Below are 18,027 nucleotides of genomic sequence, written 5' to 3'. Positions count from 1 at the left end.
ACTTTTCCTCTACCCGCTAAACACATAACACATAAACAGGAAGTAGCGACTATTTCCTGTGACTCAACTAAACGCTACTTCATTATAAATCAAATAATTTAAGTACCAAGATGCCTATAGATATTTAGTTAATATTGAAAAAAATTTATATTTTGCTTTGTCTAATCTATAAACCCTATGTGCACTTAATAGGTGTTTGCGCATTTAAACCATTATTATTATGTGAAAGTAAGATATTTACACGCTATTAAAGTTTTTATTACACTGCTGTTCGCGCCAAAGAGAAAAACTAGTGATCGTATTTAGTAATTTAGCAAGGAGCTACATAGTTACAAGTTGTAATGCAACTTGAACTTGTACTTTGTAGAAGTTACTGTTAGAGAAATGCGAATAATTTGATAGTTTAAAACCCGTATTTAATTTAAGTGTGCTGTTTAAGTAATGATGCTTCAGAATACAGGAAAGTATAGATCTGATCGTACATTCGGCGGATCGGATGGAGGAAAGAGAGCGGAGGAACGTGGGTATGTACTGCCACTGTTACGTACTGTACTGTGTACAATGTACCGTACTAGACTACTGTGTCCAGTGTACTTCGTACTCAAACTACTACTATCAGTGTATCACAGATAGAGCCTAGACGTGATGCAGCCATGCATGATGCCGAGGCGAGCCGAGGACTGACACTTTGTGTCCTCCAATCACAGCCTATACGCCGCACCTCCCTTATAAATTTTTATAGGTGGGGATCGACCGTGGGGGACCCATCACAGTACGAAATCGCCGATCTCAGGAACTAGGGCATTCTGCTAGGCTAGAACGGTTTCCTACGATAGAGTTTGGCACAAAAACTAAAATATAACACGCCGTTTAGCGCGCACTGCGCTACGTACGTACTTTTGTTGCATTTTTGCATCTTTGCATCTCTGTATCAGAATTAGCCCCCGCCTTCCTCGTTGATGGCAGTGAATGGGTTGGCGTCTCGACCGACTTGACCAGTTCCTATACCGACGTTGTTTACTTTTCGTAAATAATGAAGAATGCCGGCGATACTAGACTGGTTACCGTTCGCCTTCACTTCCCAGGCAAATATCCTTCGCTACACTGACGCTGTTAAGTGTAGCGTTGTGGAACTGTCGACCGGATTACCAGTCTAGGGTGATGCCAAACTGCGTTGCATGCACCTTCGTTACACTCAGGATACTCGTAATTTGGGCCATGACCGAGAGCGATCTGTCGTGGATTTGGGCGAGGCGAATGCATTTTCTGCGTTTTTGCTCGCATGTATTATTTTGCCAAGCACTCATTTTGGCAATCCTCCAACGATTTTAAATCATGCGTGCAGCTTGTAGAATCGCATGATCGGTCGTCCGGTCCGTCAAGGTTGCGGCACAAATCTGAACCGTCGACGTAACGGTTCACGATTATTCGGCCACACGGGGGCAGGAGGGGGGATGTGACGAGTTTGGCGATGGCGAGCTGGGCGTCAAAGGTCCAAAGGTCAAGGATGTGTAAGAAGGGGAACATTCTTTTCATCCAACAACACCAACACTCGCACACAGATTATAAAGGCGTTGATCGGATTGTAAAATCACTTGTTTTAATTTACTTCTGATTTCCATCCTTAGAGATTCTAATCATTGTTACCTGCAATTTCAGCACAAATATCATCACAATCATGCAACAACTAGCCAAATTCCTTGTACTAGTAGCACGTGTATGTAGCCCCTCCAGCCCTACGACTGTTCTCCGGTCGGCGAAGAAAACACTTCTCGCCACGTTATAGTAGGAAAACGAGCAGGTAACTTGGGATCCGTAATAGGTATTGTATTTGGGTGCTGTTGTTTAGTTTGTATTTATATATATATATAAACAGGGGGAGTGAACCAGACCTGTACCTCTGCCATCGTTCTGTGTCAACTACACACTACAAATTGCTGGTTGTGTGGTAACCTTTTTGTACCCCCTACTATGAGAACTCTATGGAGCGCATTTCACATAATAGACATACTTTGGTGCGCGATTCAACCCAATTTTATGAGGCGCGATGATTCGCACGCCACCATGGCAGCACAATTCTGGCGTGCGCGGTGCGAGCGCGGAGATGGCGCGATCGCGCCCCTAAAAGAAAGCCTGATTACGCTACCGTGGGCAGCTTCATCTTAATCTGAGACACTTAAACGTAGCACATCGTCGTGGGCCAACTTTTCATGAGTACGATCCAACGAACATTCTTGGGCTTGTGAGAAGAGTCCTGTACGCATCCTGTGCATTCCACTGTTTTGGCCGTGGTTAGTGTAAACAATTTGGACTAACGGTTACTAGAATCCACCACTCCACCACAGAGTCACCGCCAGTGAGACGTTGAGATGAGCGCTGTCGCTCCGCGGCCTTGTTACTTCTCATTCAAGCGCCAGTTTCACTGTTATTTAGAAGGAAGACCTGTAGACAACTGTATGCATGTGTATATTTCACTCTTGCTTCTATAGCTATGATTCCCCAAATTTTGCTCTGTCTGCCCCATGTATTTATTCTCCCTCATTCATGAATCTACCATTTCAGTTTCGACTCTTATCTATCGTATAAATCCTATATAATTGAACGTTAAATTCCCTAGGGGTTGAATGATTCTGTGACATTTGTTTGCATTACTTGGTTGCCTATTAAATCCTCTTTCCTATCCTTTCTTTGTTGGGTGAATTTTATAACCATTGTATTTGTTTTGTCATATTACAATTCTAAATCTTTTTGATTCAGCTAATCTGGAGCTGACTCCCGCGATTTTGTTTACTTTGTTTTAGCTCATCGACCATGTAGTCCTGGCGCTTGTTAGAATCGCTTGTCATACGCACCGTCCGATCGTTCCGTGCGTCCGAATCGTCCGTGCGTCCGGGCGTCAACGTGGCACAAAAGCTTAATCCCTCGACGTACGGTCCACGATATCTCGGCTGATGTGGGGGGTAATCCGAAAACGAGTTGGAAAGAATGTCGACAGCTGGCGGGTCAAAGGTTCAAAGAGTCAAGACGGTGTAAAGAAGGGGGAACATTCCTCCTTAATTAGTATAGGAGAGGAAATGCAGAAAATTGCGCGCACAAATCTAACGGCTCGACCTAGGCTGTGATAGTCGGTGTATAGCATCATGTGTATGGAAAAGCCCATCCTGTGCCGAAATGGAGGTCACAGGTCACAAGGTCAGGGCGGCACAGGCACGATTTAGACAAATTTTCTGAGGACATGGCTTGACGGAAGCGATGTGAAAACTTTTTGTCTTCAGCGTGTGACCTAGCATATTTTATAGGGCTTAGTGAACGACATTTAATGTCCCTTTGCTGACATGCGAAAGAGAAGTGTCGGATAACCTATATTGACCCCAAAATGAGGAGGTTGATTAAACTTGGATCTTGTTTGACTGTCTGTTAGAAAGAATTTGACTGCCGGGTTTGCCTATAGATCTATACATGCCTGGATGTATGAGCGGCTACAATGTCACAGTGAATTTCAAAAGTAAATATGAGTTAAGAGGTGTTATGTTCCCTTAAATCTATAATTTCTATTGTCATTCTGTACTGTCAGGGTATGTTAGATGTAACGTACGGAGTATGCCACGTGGTGGCTGCCAGTTTTTGCCTGCGTTAATTGCTTGCAGGTGGCATGCTCTCTAGTGCCATTTGCGCCTGTTAGGCTTGCTAGCGTAAAGGATGAGTGCTTACCTATTCTGTCTTGCCAAATAGTTTCTACCTACGAATGATGGAGCTTCTCTTAATCTTGAAGACACTTGTTAAACGTACGCCAGTCATCGTCTGGCAACTTATCAATAACGATCCCAACGAACATTCTTTGTAAGAGGTTCCTGATAACGACATCCCGTGTGCATCCACTGGGTCGCGCTGTGTATGTGAACACATTGGGGACGTAACAGGTTTACTAGAATCCTCCACCTCACCACAGAGTACACGCAAGTAGACCCCTTAGATGAGCCAGCTGACTCGCTTATTGCGGCACTTGTTAGCCCTCATCTGACATAGTCAGGATGCAAGGCGGTAGAATCGCTGATTCGTTCCGTCCGATCGTTCCGATCGTCCGTGGCCCGTCGGGGCGTTCAACAGTTGGGCACAATCTTAACGCCTCGACGTACGGTCACATGATTCGGGACGATCGGCGGGGGATCGTCAAACGAGTTTTGGGATGTCGCAAGCTGGGGGTCAAAGGTCAAAGGTCAAGAGGTTGAAAGAAGGGGAACATTCCGCCTTAACTAGAGGATATAGAGGAAAATGCAGACTAAGCGCGCACAAATCTAAACGGCTCGACTAGGCTCGTGATAGTCGGTGTATAGCCATCATGGTAGGGAAAGGCCATCACTGCTTGCCGAATTGGAGCGTCACAGTGTCAAAGGTCAGGTGGCACAGGGCAGATTTTAGACATTTTCTGAGGACATGGGTGACGGAGCGATGCGAAAAACTTTTTGTTCAGCGTGACCTAGCATTTTTATTGGCTTTAGCTTGAAAGGACCATCAATGTCCCTTCTGCTGACGTGCGAAACGTAGTGAAGTGTCGGAGAACCTTTGACCCTCAAGAGGAGGGTTAACTTGTGATTGTTGACTGTCTGGTTTAAGAAGAAGTTGATGCGGACGTTTGCTAGTTGAATCGTATACATGCCTGGATGTATGTAGGCTACAATGCACAAGTGAATTTCAAAAGGCTAAATTTGGTTAAAGAGGTGTATTATCTCTTCTAAATCGTTATTTCTATTGCATCTGTATGTCAGGTATGTTAGCATGTAACGTATGCCAATGCCAGTGGCTGTTGCATGTGTTCGGGCGCAGTCTTTTGCTGCATTAATGGTTGCAGCTTGCGCAGCTCTCTATTGTCAATTTGCCAGCTGTGGCTTTGCGTAGTAATGGATGGTGTTACTCGATCTGTCTTCCGCCAAATCAGTTGTTGCTACTACGAATGAGTGATCGGGAGCTTCCATCTTTAATCTGAAGACAATGTAAACGTACGCGCCATCTCGTAGGAACTTTCATCAACGATCCAGACGAAACATTCTTTGAGAAGGTTTCCTGATACCATCCTGTGCATTCCACTGTTCGGCGTGTATGTGACACCATTTGGCAGAACAACAGCGGTTACTGGTGAATCCTCCAGATCCACCAACAGAGTCACCGCAGTAGACGATTTGGAGAGCGCTGTCGCTATGCGGCCACTTGTTAATCTCCAGTTCTAGAATATCGTCCATATAATCATTGTCATCTTCTAAACACTACGACCATCTGCTGACCGCTGGTGACGAGACGAGCGCCGGGCCTCGAATTTGGCGCACGTCTCCACTGCGGACAGCGCTTTATACTTGAACATCCCGCGGTCGCGTGCGCATATCCTGCGGAACTGCGCGTCTCATCCGCACGCAGCGCTTAGGTCAACAGCAAAGCTGCGCGCACGCAATCTTGTATCATGTCTCTCGGATTGCTTAAACATCCACGTTATAGGCCATGCATAAAGACCTGTCGGTGCGCTTGTATCTTGTATCTTGGGCGTCCACTCTCTTGTATTTCACAAGACACTGATTCTCTCTTTGGAATGTGCGGGCTTATTCTTTTCTTCTTCTTTTTCTTCTTCTTTTCTTTTCTTTTCTTCTTCTTCCTTATTCTTTCTTATTCTTCTTATTTCTTAATTTTATTCTTTCTTCTATTCTTCTTTATTCTTCCTTCTTATTCTTATTCTTCCTTTTTTTCTCATTCTTCCTTCTTCTTTATCTTTCTTCTTCGTCTTCTTTTCTTCTTCCTTCTTCTTCTTCTTCTTATTCTTCTTCTTCTTCTTCTTATTCTTTCTTTCTTCTTATTCTTTCTTCTTCTTTCTTTTATTCTTATTCTTATTCTTATTCTTATTCTTTATGAGGTGTGACCTAGCTTGGGTAAAGCCAGGTAGTCTGCCTTTAGCCAAATGCGCTGTGGACCGACTATAGAATCTAAGAATGACACGCATCCTATTCTGAGGCAGTGAGGCAGGGTTCTCCAAGAGCACTTAAATAGCCTGGCGGCCCGCCAGGCTATCATCGAGCCCTGTCATCCTAAAATGCACCCCCCACTCTAAATATCATAGCCCCCGGACCCCTCTAGCATGCAAAACCGCTTCGGCGATTGCAACTAGGACCGTAAAGGCAGCACCCGCCATGCTATAATGAAAAAGCTTGGAGAACCCTGTGAGGGTACTACTAATTGTTCAAAACAAGTTGGTTAGTTGGGTGTTTAACTATCAAACCACAGGCCCTTGGAGGCTCAAGTTTCAAGAAGAGTATAACTATAAGAGCGAAGCGCTTCACTCTTATACTCTTCTTGAAACTTGAGCCTCCAAAGGCCTGTGATCAAACAAATCAACAATCCTTACATCCGTCTCAGACGTATAATTTAACTATCACCCGATGACCCATGTTACTGCCATGTATTCTGTACCCTACAATGTAGACTAGACTGGGTTTACACTAATACTATCAACATTTAGTTGAAAAGATGATGAGTTGATCAACGTTGTACAAGGATACAAGTTGTCATTATCGGCTGCGAGTCGGCAAACTTTGAAACATTTCAACCGCAGCGGGCACACAGGTCGATGTGTTTACGCATTTATTGCTATTGCATCTTATTGCTATTAATGATCTGAGTGGCTACATGGCAAAAAGTTGATCAACTCGCTGGCCAAAAGTTTAGGAATTAGAACATTTCTTATCTCTCAACTAGTTGAGCGCTCAACTTTTATGTTTACTGTGTCGACTTTTAGTTGAATTGTTGAAAAGTTGACCAACTCTTCAACTTTTCAACCAAGAGTTGATAGTGTAAACCCAGCTTAGGCCACACTAGCGATTAGTGATACTTGCTAGTCACATATGCAGTGGCATGTCGAAGTGCAAAATTATTTTATAGTGTGGCATGAGTACCACAAATAAATAGCATACCATCTATATAATTATCGTATAACAAATCGTCATGGTTATAACATATCATGCACGTCATAATCTGCTCTACCCATTTTTCATAGCAATTATTAGTTTTGTTACCTCTATTTGATATTGTATAATAAAGTAAAACTTATTTCGTACTATAAATGATCACAGAAAAACACGAATAATACGAAAAGCTGGAGTATTGTTATCTTCAAGCAACTATTTTATGCTGATTAGTGTGAAAGAAGACTCGTCGGAGCAGCGCCTACAGAAGGCTGTACTAGATGATGAGATTGATGCAAGGTTTGGATTTGAGCGATACAAGGATCCGGTGGAAATTGTCGGATGGCTTGTCAACATGCATCCAGTAAGTTGTAATTTATATTGTAATTATTATACATTTAGCACGATAACTAATTGTGCATGTCATAGGTATTTCAGGTACAGGTCTGCCTGCTGTCACTGTTGCTATATATGGCATTGCTAAGATGTCTTGCCTGTTCTCTACATGTTTTGTCTGATTTCAGGCTGACATTTTGAATGAGGACAAGCGACTCATTAGTGCCGTTGATTATTACTTCTTTCAAGATGATGGAAGCAGATTTAAGGTAAAATATGTAATTGATTATGAGAATATTTTAAAATCAAGCTAATTCGTGATTTTAAAATGACATGACATGAACTGCTAATATTAACAAGAGCTAATAATACCTAGAGTGTACAACGGAAAAACGGGAAAATAGTGCTATTTCACGACATTATTATTCTACTTTGCCTGCGAGTCTAGAATAATTTTATGGTACTGCATTAAGCAGAATTCTTTGCTCTCTAAAACAAGACCAACCGCTTGTCAATACAATACTCCTAGGCTGAGATATTGGCTCCTAAACCTCCCCTCCCACAGGCATCACAGCGCCTCGAATCCACATCAGTCAGCAACCTACACGCCTCTAAGCATTTCGGCTATCGGTTTCCGTCACCGCTTGGAGCGCTGATAATTGATGTCACATGCCCAAATTTGGTACCTTTACTACACCATATCAGGACCATATAGTAACTGAGCTGCGTTGTAAAAACTTAATTAAGAAATCATTGCCGGCTCCATCATGACGGGCATTAGCCGTGCTAGGAAAGATAATGGGAGATAAGGGCATAGGCGATGCCCCCATTCATAAAGTTATGGCGGAAAAACCGAACTTTCACGAAGCAACCTTAGAGGCGTGTAGGTTGCTGACTGATGTGGATTCGAGGCGCTGTGATGCCTGTGGGAGGGGAGGTTTAGGAGCCAATATCTCAGCCTAGGAGTATCGTATTGACAAGCGGTTGGTCTTATAAACTCATTCTAGACTCGCAGGCAAAGTAGAATAATCATGTCGTGAAATAGCACTATTTTCCCGTTTTTCCGTTGTACACTCTAGGTATTATTAGCTCTTGATATTAAGTATCATTATGTCCAATATAGATGAATTTGCCTTCATCTTTCCTTTCTTTGGGATCACTGCAAAGGAGATGGTTTTAAAGTTCCTGCTTTCCTTCCTTCCTCATAAAATTTTTAATTGGGCTCATAATTATAAACTTTCTTGTGTTATCTTCCAGTGATCAAATTATTGTGTAAATCAATTATCACATTATCTTTTTATCAAGATTTCAATTAACATAATTAAAGTAATTATTTCCTTAGGTCTCCATGCCCTATAGGCCATATATGTATGTCCTTCCCAAGAAGGACTGTGAACGAGAAGTTGCATCATATCTGACAAGAAAATATGGCAATGCTATTGCTAGTGTTGAGCCAGTACAGAAAGAGGATTTGGATCTGGTAAAACCAAGTTTTGTTAAAATATTTATTATAGGGCTTGTTGGGTGTACAGGTTAGAAGAATATGTCATGGTAAACATTTACATAGTACATTTCCATAGAGATGGTAAAAATAAGTTGTTTCTTCAATTTTGTCAAGTAGACAGTTTTTTAGAGATGCAATTTGCATAGTGTATTTCAATTTCCTTACAGTTACTCTGTTATATTACTTCGTGTTGAGTTAGCATTGAGTAAAGGATTCATATGTAAGAAACTAAACTCATGCAAGTCAATATATTATGAAATATTCTTGTAATGTTGTTAAGGTTTTTTTAAGGAAAATTTAAAATAAGTGAATTTGTTGTGACTGCCTAATTTTGTTTCTAGCCAAATCATCTAGTGGGTCTGAAGCAAGCATACCTGAAACTGTCCTTTCTAAGCATCACAGACCTTACCAATGTCAAGCAGAAGATCATGCCTGCTGTACGCAAAAACAAGGAGCGAGAAAAGTCTAGCAATCCATACGCTGCATTGCTGGCAAGGTACGTCTTCCCTAACGTTTGATAAAATGTAATTCTATAAGGATTAGCATGCAACGTTTGTGTAACCTTGGAGTAATTATTTTGACTGATTACTCCAAGGTGATCCAAGTCAGAATGATTACTCTAAGGTGTAACTTCTGATTTAGCTTTAGCTGATTCATATTTAGCTGATAATATAAAAAGAGGAAAGTAATAATAAAAAACCCCGACAAGTTAAAGTATTGTTGAATTAAGTAGGCTGCTACTACTGATGATACAATCTCTGCTTTTCTGCACTGATGTCAGTGACATGGATATAGCTTATATCTGTGACGCCATCAATCATGTCAATTGTGTTATACCATTCCTAATACTACTTGCCATATAATGTCGGTGCAATATATGTTGCTGCAGATGTATGCGCTATGATATGCTTGGGAAAAGAACCCTTTATAGATTTCACACAATATTCAATCTTGGTAAACCTTTAATATCAACTACGATTGCTCGTAATATTTGTGATTTTTGGTGTATCCTGATATTGTAACAGGTCTGGTGACATTGTGACTGTTTTTCTATTTCCACTGTTTCGGCGTGTATGTGAACTCATTTGGGACTAACAGGGTTTACTAGAATCCCACCACTCCACCACAGAGTCACCGCAGTAGACGTTAGATGAGCGCTGTCGCTCCGCGGCACTTGTTACTTCTTCCATTAAGCCCATGTTTCACTGTTATTTAGGAAGGAAGACCTGTAAAACTGTGCATGTGTATAATTTCACTCTTGCTTCTATAGTATGATTTCCATAATTTTGCTCTTCTGCCCATGATAATATTTCCCTCATCATGAATCTACATTTTTCAGTTCGGACTCTTATCATATCGTTATAACCTCCTATATAATTAATTAAATTCCCTAGGTATGAATATTTGGTGCATTTTTTGATTACTTGGTTGCCTATTAAAATCCTCTTTCTCTATCCTTTCTTTGTTGGTGAATTTTATAACCATTGTATTTGTTTTGTTCATATTAAATTCTAATCTTTTTTATTCAGCTAATCTGGAGCATGACTGAGCGATTTTTGTTACTGTTTTATAATCTCCAGTTCCTAGAATATCGTCCATATAATCATTGTCATCTTCTAAAACTACAGACCATCTGCTGACCGCTGTGGAGACGAGCGCCGGGCCTCGAATTTGGCGCACGTCTCCACTGCGGACAGCGCTTTATACTTGAACATCCCCGCGGTCGCGTGCGCATATCCTGCGGAACTGCGCGTCTCATCCGCACGCAGCGCTTAGGATTAACAGCAAAGCTGCGCCACGCAATCTTGTATCATGTCTCTCTGGATTGCTTAAACATCCAGTTATAGGCCATGCATACAGTCCGTCGGTGCGCTTGTATCTTGTATCTTGGGGTCCATCTCTTGTATTTCACAAGACACTGATTCTCTCTTTGGAATGTGCGGGGCTTATTCTTTTTCTTCTTCTTCTTCTTCTTCTTCTTCTTCTTCTTCTTCTTATTCTTTCTTATTCTTCTTATTCTTAATTCTTATTCTTTCTTCTTATTCTTCTTATTCTTCCTTCTTATTCTTATTCTTCCTTTTTATTCTCATTCTTCCTTCTTCTTATTCTTCCTTCTTCGTCTTCTTTTTCTTCTTCCTTCTTCTTCTTCTTCTTATTCTTCTTCTTTCTTCTTCTTATTCTTTCTTCTTCTTATTCTTCTTATTCTTATTCTTCTTGTTGATATACTGTGTAAACGTATGCTTGTAGTTCCGTTTCATTGTACAGAGTGATTCCGGTATTTACATGTACCCGTCGGTCCCATAATGCATAGGGGTTGTACCACGAGATTCGGAGTAAACATGGCGTAAAGACTTGACCCGGTATCTGTGTTTGTCCTGTTATTTGTTGAACCTTGTATTTCAATTTCCTTACAGTTACTCTGTTATATTACTTCGTGTTGAGTTAGCATTGAGTAAAGGATTCATATGTAAGAAACTAAACTCATGCAAGTCAATATATTATGAAATATTCTTGTAATGTTGTTAAGGTTGTTTTAAGGGAATTTAAAATAAGTGAATTTGTTGTGACTGCCTAATTTTGTTTCTAGCCAAATCATCTAGTGGGTCTGAAGCAAGCATACCTGAAACTGTCCTTTCTAAGCATCACAGACCTTACCAATGTCAAGCAGAAGATCATGCCTGCTGTACGCAAAAACAAGGAGCGAGAAAAGTCTAGCAATCCATACGCTGCATTGCTGGCAAGGTACGTCTTCCCTAACGTTTGATAAAATGTAATTCTATAAGGATTAGCATGCAACGTTTGTGTAACCTTGGAGTAATTATTTTGACTGATTACTCCAAGGTGATCCAAGTCAGAATGATTACTCTAAGGTGTAACTTCTGATTTAGCTTTAGCTGATTCATATTTAGCTGATAATATAAAAAGAGGAAAGTAATAATAAAAAACCCCGACAAGTTAAAGTATTGTTGAATTAAGTAGGCTGCTACTACTGATGATACAATCTCTGCTTTTCTGCACTGATGTCAGTGACATGGATATAGCTTATACCTGTGACGCCATCAATCATGTCAATTGTGTTATACCATTCCTAATACTACTTGCCATATAATGTCGGTGCAATATATGTTGCTGCAGATGTATGCGCTATGATATGCTTGGGAAAAGAACCCTTTATAGATTTCACACAATATTCAATCTTGGTAAACCTTTAATATCAACTACGATTGCTCGTAATATTTGTGATTTTTGGTGTATCCTGATATTGTAACAGGCCTGGTGACATTGTGACTGTTTTTCTATTGTAGTAATTATGGCGGTGCTGATGATGGAGTCTCGAAAAACATCGCAGATCAACTTGACAATATAATCGATATCAGGTATAAACTCCTGTAATTGTCTGAATATTTGTGAATCTGTAAATGCATGTGCAGATTTTGGTATACGGGATAGCATATGTTCATAAATATTAAATGTCATTGTCTGTAGGTGCCTGTATGTATGAGGTGTCATTTACTCGCTTTTGAAAGTGCATTTGTGCAAAATTTTTATAACTCGTAGCTATGGTTTTGCTGCGTAATTTCAGAGAGTACGATGTGCCATATCACGTGCGTGTTTCCATTGATCTGAAGATATTTGTTGGACATTGGTACTCTGTAAAACCGAGAGGGTCTAAGCCACCAGAGATAGTGCCCAGAGAAGACTTGGTTGATCGTCCTGTAAGTTGTTGTGTCCACGCATCTGTGCATGTCATATGTTTGTAGACAGTTTGCTTATTAGCCAATGCTTTACTTGACTCATTCGCTTAACAAAGTTATTAAGGAAAGGGACTATTTTACATCGACATTTTCTCATAGTAATCATTTTGTTTACATAACACCTTAAACTTGTATGTCAACTAGTCATAGCAAGAGAAGGTAGAAGGTCACTATAACATGTATAACATGTATAATGTTTGTAGGATCTTGTGGTGTTGGCATACGACATCGAATGCTCCAAGCTGCCACTAAAATTCCCAGATGCAGCATCCGACCAGATCATCATGATCTCCTACATGATCGATGGTCAGGTAATTAAGATTGACATAATAAATATAAGGATAAACCTAAAGCTAATAGCATGGCTTATATAGCCAGGTCATATTAGTAGCCAGGTAGAGATGTTGAGATAAAAACTGATTGCTCAGGAACAAACTTTCATGTAGGAATAATAGCCAGGAAAGACTGAGGACTAGGTAAGCGCTGCTGAAGGGTTTGTTTTGTTTAAATGACATGCTTATATACAGATGCTTTTGGACCATGTTATCAGGCTGTGTAACGAGTCTAATCTTCAATCTGATATCTGCACCGCCGTTGTTGTTGTTGTTGTTGTTGTTGTCGTCGTCGTCGTCGTCATCGTTGAGTTGTGAATTAAAAATGTCATCTGCAAATGTGTAGGATATTTACCTGATGTGAATTTGCAGTATGTGTAATATGACAGACACAGTATATCTTGCCACCAGTGTAATCAAACTAAAGTCACCAAAATCAAACATTTTCAGTGGTGTTTTTAACCTTTTCTTTTTCATGTTTATTTTGAACTTTTGAATCGATGGTAGTGGATATAATAGTATGATATTTCCTGATATATAGGATGGGTATTTTAATAGGGGTACCTCATCACCAACCGAGAGATCATCTCAGCAGATGTCGAAGATTTTGAATTCACACCCAAGCCTGAGTATGAAGGACATTTCACTATTTTCAATGAACCGGACGAACTGTCGATGATACAGAAGTTTATCGACCATATTATCGAAACAAAGCCTGTCATCATAGTCACGTATAATGGAGACTCATTTGACTGGTCAGTATTCAAAGTTGATATTAACATTTTAATATTTTAAGGTTTTCTTATGTGATTACAAAACTATTTAGTACGAAGTTTGCTTTTGCATAATAGAAAGCGATACAGGTAATCTTTTTGCAGCTTAACTCAAGTTCCGTCGTGAATTTAATTGCTATAATTATATTCTGTTTTGCATAGGCCCTTTGTAGAAACGAGAGCTGCAATCCATGGGATTGACCTATCTAGAGAGATCGGCTTTAGCAAGGATGGCCAGGCAGAGTTTAAGTCACGGCAGACTATTCACATGGATGCATACAAGTAACTCTATTTGCATCAGATTCTACATGTCGGCTACAGCACTCTGATTGAAAATATTATGAAATGTGGTGGCGTACATAGAAAAGTAATGACAATACATATGTTTAGAGAGTGATAAGAGTGTGTTATATACGTTACATGTGTTCAAAGTACCTGCACTGTAACCATGCTCTATTTTAGATGGGTGAAAAGAGACAGCTACTTACCAGTTGGAAGTCAGAATCTCAAGGCTGTTGCTCAGGTATGTAACTTGTGGATTGGCATGTAATATTCTGGATGATGTGTTTCATACCTCTCATGAATGTGTGATGATAAGTGACTTCGCTATAGATCAAATGATGTATGCACGAGTGTGTTATATATGTCTATATGATATATGCATTCAAACATCACTGTTTGGTGCCCCTCCTAAATGAAGTAATTGATTTTTAATTGATAGGCCAAACTCAGGTACGATCCTGTAGAATTGGACCCCGAAGAGATGTGTAGGCTAGCCGCTGAAGAGCCACAAGTAAATAAATGTTATTTCTATTCAAAACAGAAATGTCTCATATTTAACAGTTAGCTTATATTAAAATTTATTTGCTATAATAATATTTATTATTATTATTTATTTATTTATTGTTATTGCACATGTTACATTAAATGTTCAAAAGCACATTGTTAATTGCTTATAAAATATATATATGTGCTATGTAAATATGACGTGGTTGCAATTGATCACTTTGTCTGGGATTGGACACATTGTGTTGTCATTTGACCACCATGCGGTGTGTCAGTTCTGGCTAGCAAGTTACCCTAACTACCTGTTATCCCTGCCAATAAGAATCCCCGTGCAAGATTGATCTTCAACCATTGTCCTCCAGCATTGGAGGTACAGTCAGAAATTGCTCTCGTTTGTGAAGCTGTTATAATGACTGTCTTGTATCGTCTATAGGTTCTTGCCAATTACTCTGTGTCCGACGCTGTGGCGACGTACTACCTGTACATGAAATATGTGCACCCCTTCATCTTTGCACTGTGCACTATAATCCCCATGGAGCCAGATGAGGTACTGTCTCTGAATTATGTACACACATGTGCTACACCAGCTGTTTGAAATGCTTATAAATATCAAGAAATCTCCATAATGGTTTATTTATATTTTCTAGGGTCCCACTGAGTGACTCAGAGTGTATGTGCAGTTTACTAAACAGTGTTATGCAATATGAAATAGCCATATATAGAGTTAGTTATGTACCAATTATTCTTATTGGTACAGTCATTATTATTGTTATCGTTATTACAGTTTTTAGCATTGACATATTACCAAGATATAATTTCCTTCCCTCGTCCTTTCATTTGCACTACACCGGTCTATAAATTTGAATCTGCTTTACGTTGAATTCATTCCGACAATAACAACAGCAGCGACGACAACAGGTTCTTACCGCCATCTTCTTGCCTCACCTTCCGATGCTGCATTGCAGGTGCTGAGGAAGGGCTCGGGCACGCTGTGTGAGGCACTGCTAATGGTGCAGGCCTTCCACGCCAACATCGTCTTCCCGAACAAGCAGGAGACGGTGCTGAGCAAGTTCACGAGCGATGGACACCTGCTCGACCACGAAACGTATGTCGGAGGTCACGTGGAGGCACTCGAGGAGGGGCTGTTTCGTGCTGACATACCCTGCAGGTTTAGAATGGTGAGTATGCCTAGCCGACATACCCTGTGCGTTCAGAATGGGGCATATGCCTAACCAACATAACCTGTAGGTTTAAAATGGGACATATGCCTAGCCAAAATACCTTGCAGGTTTTAGAGTGGTGCCTATATATATGCCTAACCAAAATACCTTGCAGGTTTAGAATGGGACATATGCTTAGCCAAAATACCTTGCAGGTTAGAATGGTGCATATGCCTAACCAAAATACCCTGCAGGTTTAGAATGGTGCATATGCCTAACCAAAATACCCTGCAGGTTTAGAATGGTGCATATGCCTAGCCAACATATCCTATATGTGCAGAATAGTACGTATGCCTATAGAGATTTAAAAAAAATTCATTGTGAGAGTGGGAGAATGGGAGAGCACAATCGTGAAAAGTGTAATGACCCTATAAATGTTATGATGACCTCTGTAATACGTTTATCACTGGGTACATCGATCTCAACCCTTGTCTTGATGAAAGCTTAAGACACACATCAAACGAAAATGAGGAAGGTGGTTTTACTTTTGAGTTTGTTTGTCTGATTGTTTTTTCTGTATCTTTTAGGTGCCAGATGCATTTCAGGGTCTGTTGGATAGTGTTGAAAGAACCATGCGTCATGCAATAGAGGAGGAAGAAAAAGTTCCACTAGATACAGTTACAACTTCACTGAGGTACACTGACTAACCCAACACCACCTAACAATTAAGCATAAAATAATGTCTGCATTAGCCTGGTAATCAAAGTTGGAGCTAAAGCTTACTTTGCTGTCACGATCTCCTTGGAAGTGGTTTATATTCAAAATTATGTTTTTTTTTATTTTGTTTTTAATGGCCTTGATTTTTGTAAAACTGTTCTCAGGTGTGTAAGGAAATAAGTGGTCAGCTCACCAGCTTAAGAGACACGCCCAACAGATTGGAGAACCCAATTATTTATCATCTGGATGTTGGTGCAATGTACCCCAACATTATTCTTACAAATAGACTGCAGGTACCCTAAATAATTTATGCAAAATCCATATAACCTAAGCTCATTTTGTGCTACAATAGTTAGGTACCCTGTATTTCTTTTGAAGCCAACATGGCCTAACATTCCTAATGAAAATCCAAATGCCAAATAACCCCACTGTATCTTCCTATACAACAACGTTTCGATTTGGACTTTTTCTGTGCTACCAGTGAGCGCAAGTTTCTATTTATCCACCTATCCGTTATTTATGAGCAATGTTTGCATGTAGGAATGTGAGCAGAATTAAATGTTGGTTTGTTCTCTGTAGCCTTCTGCCATCGTGGATGAAGCTACGTGTGCTGCTTGTGACTTTAACAAGCCGGGTGCGCAGTGCCAGCGTGAGATGGCATGGACCTGGCGAGGGGACTTCAGTACGTACTCAAATGATTACTCATGATATATAGTTTTGAAGTGTAAAAGAATAAAAGTACATGCACTTTTAGCATGGTTCTCAGTTAAATTGGGGGAGTTTATTTGTACTACATACACATTAGTACTTGATTTAATAGTAAAGTTCAAATGTCTTTCAATAGAAATTATTAAAATTAAATGTCGTGTTTGCACACCTCAACAGTGCCTGCCAGTAGGAATGAGTATCACCGAATTCAACAGCAGCTCGAAAACGAGAAGTTTCCGCCGTTCTTTCCTGGTGGCGCACAGAGGGCGTTTCACCAGCTGTCTAAACTTGATCAGTCAGCTCAGGAGAAGAAACGACTTTCGGAGTACTGTCGCAAAGCGTACAAGAAGGCGAAAGTGACCCGAGAAGAGCCCAGAGTCTCCACCGTGTGCCAGAGGGAGAATTCCTTCTACGTCGATACGGTGCGAGCGTTCCGCGATCGCAGATACCAGTTCAAGGCTCTCTTGAAGGTTAGTCATGATTTTCGTGTAGAGCTCGTGAATGCAGCACAATCTTTACTCTCATGATATTTTGTGCATCTTTCTTGTACCAAAAGTAAGGATAGAGGCGGAAGTTCACCGGTTTTCAAAGGGCCTGTATAGAACGTCACTTAACAATTGTCACCCGGACATGATCTAATAAAGGAGGGATGTAAATAATTGTTACGTCGATACTGAATGTGCACGTCTTGCAGCCAATTTGTAATTGCGATTTTATTAGATGGTCATGTGTGAGACATGTTTTTATCTAGGTCTGGAAGAAGAAGGTAGCAGCAGCAATGGAGAAGAATGATGCGGCCGAGATCAAAAGTTCGAGAGCAAAAGAGGTTCTATATGACTCTCTGCAGCTGGCTCACAAATGTATTCTCAACTCTTTCTACGGTTACGTGATGCGAAAGGGGTGCGTATGGCTGTCCACCTTGTACAGTGATGGTTGTTGATCAGCTAGTGAACTTCCAAACAGATAAAATTATTACGAACCTATCTCGATTTATTAAATGGTTATTAAATTAAAT

At 40.5% G+C, this 18,027-nt stretch overlaps 1 protein-coding gene across 1 annotated transcript in view; it reads left to right on the top strand.

The window, feature by feature from the left end:
• The first annotated feature begins 283 nt into the window (after positions 1–283).
• The window catches only part of LOC106811645 (DNA polymerase epsilon catalytic subunit A-like), a 34,425-nt gene continuing 16,681 nt past the window's right edge, over positions 284–18,027 (top strand). Inside the window, exons 1-19 of the mRNA XM_014815347.1 lie at positions 284–524; positions 7,176–7,305; positions 7,466–7,546; positions 8,620–8,757; positions 9,123–9,277; positions 12,087–12,158; positions 12,365–12,497; positions 12,740–12,847; positions 13,427–13,623; positions 13,804–13,923; positions 14,104–14,164; positions 14,363–14,434; positions 14,861–14,974; positions 15,393–15,605; positions 16,175–16,269; positions 16,456–16,597; positions 16,884–16,986; positions 17,190–17,482; positions 17,764–17,912. Of these exons, the coding sequence (XP_014670833.1) occupies positions 442–524; positions 7,176–7,305; positions 7,466–7,546; positions 8,620–8,757; positions 9,123–9,277; positions 12,087–12,158; positions 12,365–12,497; positions 12,740–12,847; positions 13,427–13,623; positions 13,804–13,923; positions 14,104–14,164; positions 14,363–14,434; positions 14,861–14,974; positions 15,393–15,605; positions 16,175–16,269; positions 16,456–16,597; positions 16,884–16,986; positions 17,190–17,482; positions 17,764–17,912 (2,459 nt within the window). The 5' untranslated portion in view covers positions 284–441. The remainder of the gene's footprint in view (positions 525–7,175; positions 7,306–7,465; positions 7,547–8,619; positions 8,758–9,122; positions 9,278–12,086; positions 12,159–12,364; positions 12,498–12,739; positions 12,848–13,426; positions 13,624–13,803; positions 13,924–14,103; positions 14,165–14,362; positions 14,435–14,860; positions 14,975–15,392; positions 15,606–16,174; positions 16,270–16,455; positions 16,598–16,883; positions 16,987–17,189; positions 17,483–17,763; positions 17,913–18,027) is intronic.

The sequence above is a fragment of the Priapulus caudatus genome, unplaced genomic scaffold (genome assembly GCF_000485595.1).
Source record: "Priapulus caudatus unplaced genomic scaffold, Priapulus_caudatus-5.0.1 Scaffold559, whole genome shotgun sequence".
NCBI lineage: Eukaryota > Metazoa > Priapulida > Priapulimorpha > Priapulimorphida > Priapulidae > Priapulus > Priapulus caudatus.
Note: the sequence above shows the minus strand (reverse complement) of the source record. Positions and strands in the feature narration are given on the sequence as shown.